At 33.1% G+C, this 2,845-nt stretch overlaps 1 protein-coding gene across 6 annotated transcripts in view; it reads right to left on the bottom strand.

The window, feature by feature from the left end:
• Positions 1-2,845, bottom strand: part of CCDC171 (coiled-coil domain containing 171) — a 281,050-nt gene that overhangs the window by 213,438 nt on the left and 64,767 nt on the right. For all 6 annotated transcript variants that reach the window (XM_011365306.2, XM_023533732.1, XM_023533731.1 and 3 more), the window contains one exon: positions 2,443-2,603. In XM_011365306.2, the coding sequence (XP_011363608.1) occupies positions 2,443-2,603 (161 nt within the window). The remainder of the gene's footprint in view (positions 1-2,442; positions 2,604-2,845) is intronic.

The raw sequence follows: 2,845 nt of genomic DNA, 5'->3' as shown, positions 1-2,845 counted from the left end.
GAGACAGAGAAAGATAAACACTATATGATTTGACTTATATGCAGAATCTAAGGCATAAAGAGAACAAATTAATCAAAAACAGACTCATAAATATAGTGGACAATTTGGTGATGGACAGAGGGGAGGGGGTTTGCGGGGGGCTGGGAGAATGGAGTGAAGGGTTGAAGAAGTACAAATTAGTAGCTGATGGATGGTCTCGGGGATGGGAAGCACAACATAGGGAATGCAGTTAGCATTAATATGTTGGCTACATGGAGGGTCAGGGGAGGGAGGGAACAAGTGAGGGGGATTGTTTTATGAACTATATAGATGTGTAACCAATGTACTGTATACTTGAAACTAATTAAAATTAATAAATTTAAAAAAAAGAATAACAGTGATTGGCGTACATAAACTAATCCAATTTAAAATGAGGTAATTATTAACTATTCATTTATTTGATGATTCAGCAAATCATTATTTAACAGTTCTTATGTTCTAGGCACTATTCTAGGCATTTGGAGACAGCAATGAATAAAACAAAGTTCCTCTCCACATAAGAAGACAGACAACACACAAAACAGAATATAATAACATGGGCTATAATGAAAAACAAAGATGAGCTACCCAAAAAAAGTTGTAGAAAAAAAATACCCCAAAATTTAAACCCTATTAAAAGATGGGAGGAGGGAATGAGTAAGTGTGTGGAAGAAAGGTACAATGGAGATAAATAGATAAATAATATCAAAGGTGGAGAATGAAAAACGATGGTAGAATATGAATGTTATTTAGAAATATGAAGTTAAATGAAGAAACAGCAATAAGAATTAAAAGTGGTCTCGAAGGAGTAGAAACTGGCGGTAGAGAGCCATGAGCACAAAACTGCTATTTTTCATGAGCTTAACAGTATTTTACTTTTAGACTACATACAAGTTTGCTACTATATTTAGAACTGTTAGTTGGTGCTTATGGGAATACAAAATTCAAGTAAAATTTTTTAAGCACAAAAACACAAATAACAGCAAAACAAAACAAAACAAAAATTGCTCTGGAATCCAATCAGAAAAGTACATGGGTTAAAATCTTAGAGCTTAATTAATTGTTAGCAAGTATCTTAAGATTTCTCTAGTCCAGTCTCGGCAGGACTCTCTTCTTCAATATCCATGACAGAGAATCATCCGCCCTCTCTTCTGAACTTCCCAAGGCAAGCAGCTCACTAGTTCCCCAAAGAAGCCTTTCACTATTGGAAAGCTTTAATTGCTGCAAGTATGATCTGACTTCTTACTGTTTCAGTTGTAGGTTCTAATCAAAGCAACATTCTAGATAAGGGTCTTTGAAACATATTTATATGTAAATGTGCAGACTCAGGCAATGGTTCAAAGGTAATAAAGGAAGACCTTAGAATAACATTCACAGAATGTCATTTAAGTCATCCTAGAGGAAAAGCAAGGAAATTGAAAATATTATAAGCATTACTAATAAAGGTAATATAGTTAAAAAGTTATAAATTTTTTCAAACTTTTGTCTTCCAAGTGCCATCTTTATGACTTTTGCCACACTCGTAATAATCAGTTTAAATAATAGTCTTCTTTAACTCACTTAAGTTAAATGAAGATTTTTAAAAGGAATCTTTATATTACTACTGTAAATGGCAAACCATGATCAATTTGTCATAAATAAAAACAAACATTAAAAATAAATATATAACTAATTACCAACCTATTACCATGTCACATACCAGTGGTGGGGAAATAGGGGGAAATGGTTTAAAATGTCTACTAGTGACTTCTTTTTGGAAACATTTAAAAATTATAAACTTCTTAAAGCATTGCACAGAATGTTCTAAATGAACGGCTTTTGAACTGAAAAAGGTTAAAATCAGTAGGAGTCAGAAAGATCCTGACTTTGCCACTTACTAGCTGTGTGTCCTTACCCTCATTAAGCCTCAATTTCCACACCTGTAAAAGAAATAAAAAGAGTAGCTACCACATAGGGTGTTGTATAAATTAAATGAAACCACACAATGCGAGGCATGAAGGGAGACACAGTGCATGCTAGCCACTAGCAGCAGTATTATTCCTACTATTATTTTCACAGTTTGAGAAAATTTCAAATATTGTCCATCTCCACACAGACCATTTTAAGTGGCCTAGAAAATCAAGGTCTTTAAAGATACTATACTACCTCAGCAGATATAATATAAAATACATTAATATATTTATTTTCTATTATAAGAACTGCATTTCTGAGACTACTTGGAATAGCCATTATACTTCAAAACCCAAAAGAGTATTTCTATATTTACCTGTACAATGAAGTATAGTTATGTTTTATGAAATCCTTTACCCTCAATCTACCACTGACATTAATAGGAGCTATATCTAAAATACTACACATTCATATTTATATAGGTTTCATAAGCTCTATATATTAATTTAGAGAATTTTACAGTAAAACACTTACAAACTTAGTTTTGCAAAGCTCTCTTGTGCATTATGCTTTTCTCGCTCATAAGCGCTTTCAACTTCTTTGAATTCATTCTTAATCATTTCCAAATCAGCAACAGCTTCTGCTTGGCTGGCCTTTTCTACCTGCAAAGCTCCTTCAAGGTCTCGAATCCGTAACTACAAGGTGACAGAGAAGTAATTAAAAGCAAGCAGGGAAATGCTAGCATCAATATCAAAATGAGTAGAATACTTTATCAACAGCAGATTATCATTCATCCAAACCTTTCTTTCTGCTTTGGTTTAAAATAAACAAAATAAACAAAAGTCAGGAAAATAATCAAAAGACAGTTTATTCCCTTTCTCAACATGTTTAATGCAAGGGAGGAAGAGTGGGAAAAAAAAGACTCAACTGTGCTATG

The sequence above is a fragment of the Pteropus vampyrus genome, unplaced genomic scaffold, assembly GCF_000151845.1.
Source record: "Pteropus vampyrus isolate Shadow unplaced genomic scaffold, Pvam_2.0 Scaffold109, whole genome shotgun sequence".
NCBI lineage: Eukaryota > Metazoa > Chordata > Mammalia > Chiroptera > Pteropodidae > Pteropus > Pteropus vampyrus.
Note: the sequence above shows the minus strand (reverse complement) of the source record. Positions and strands in the feature narration are given on the sequence as shown.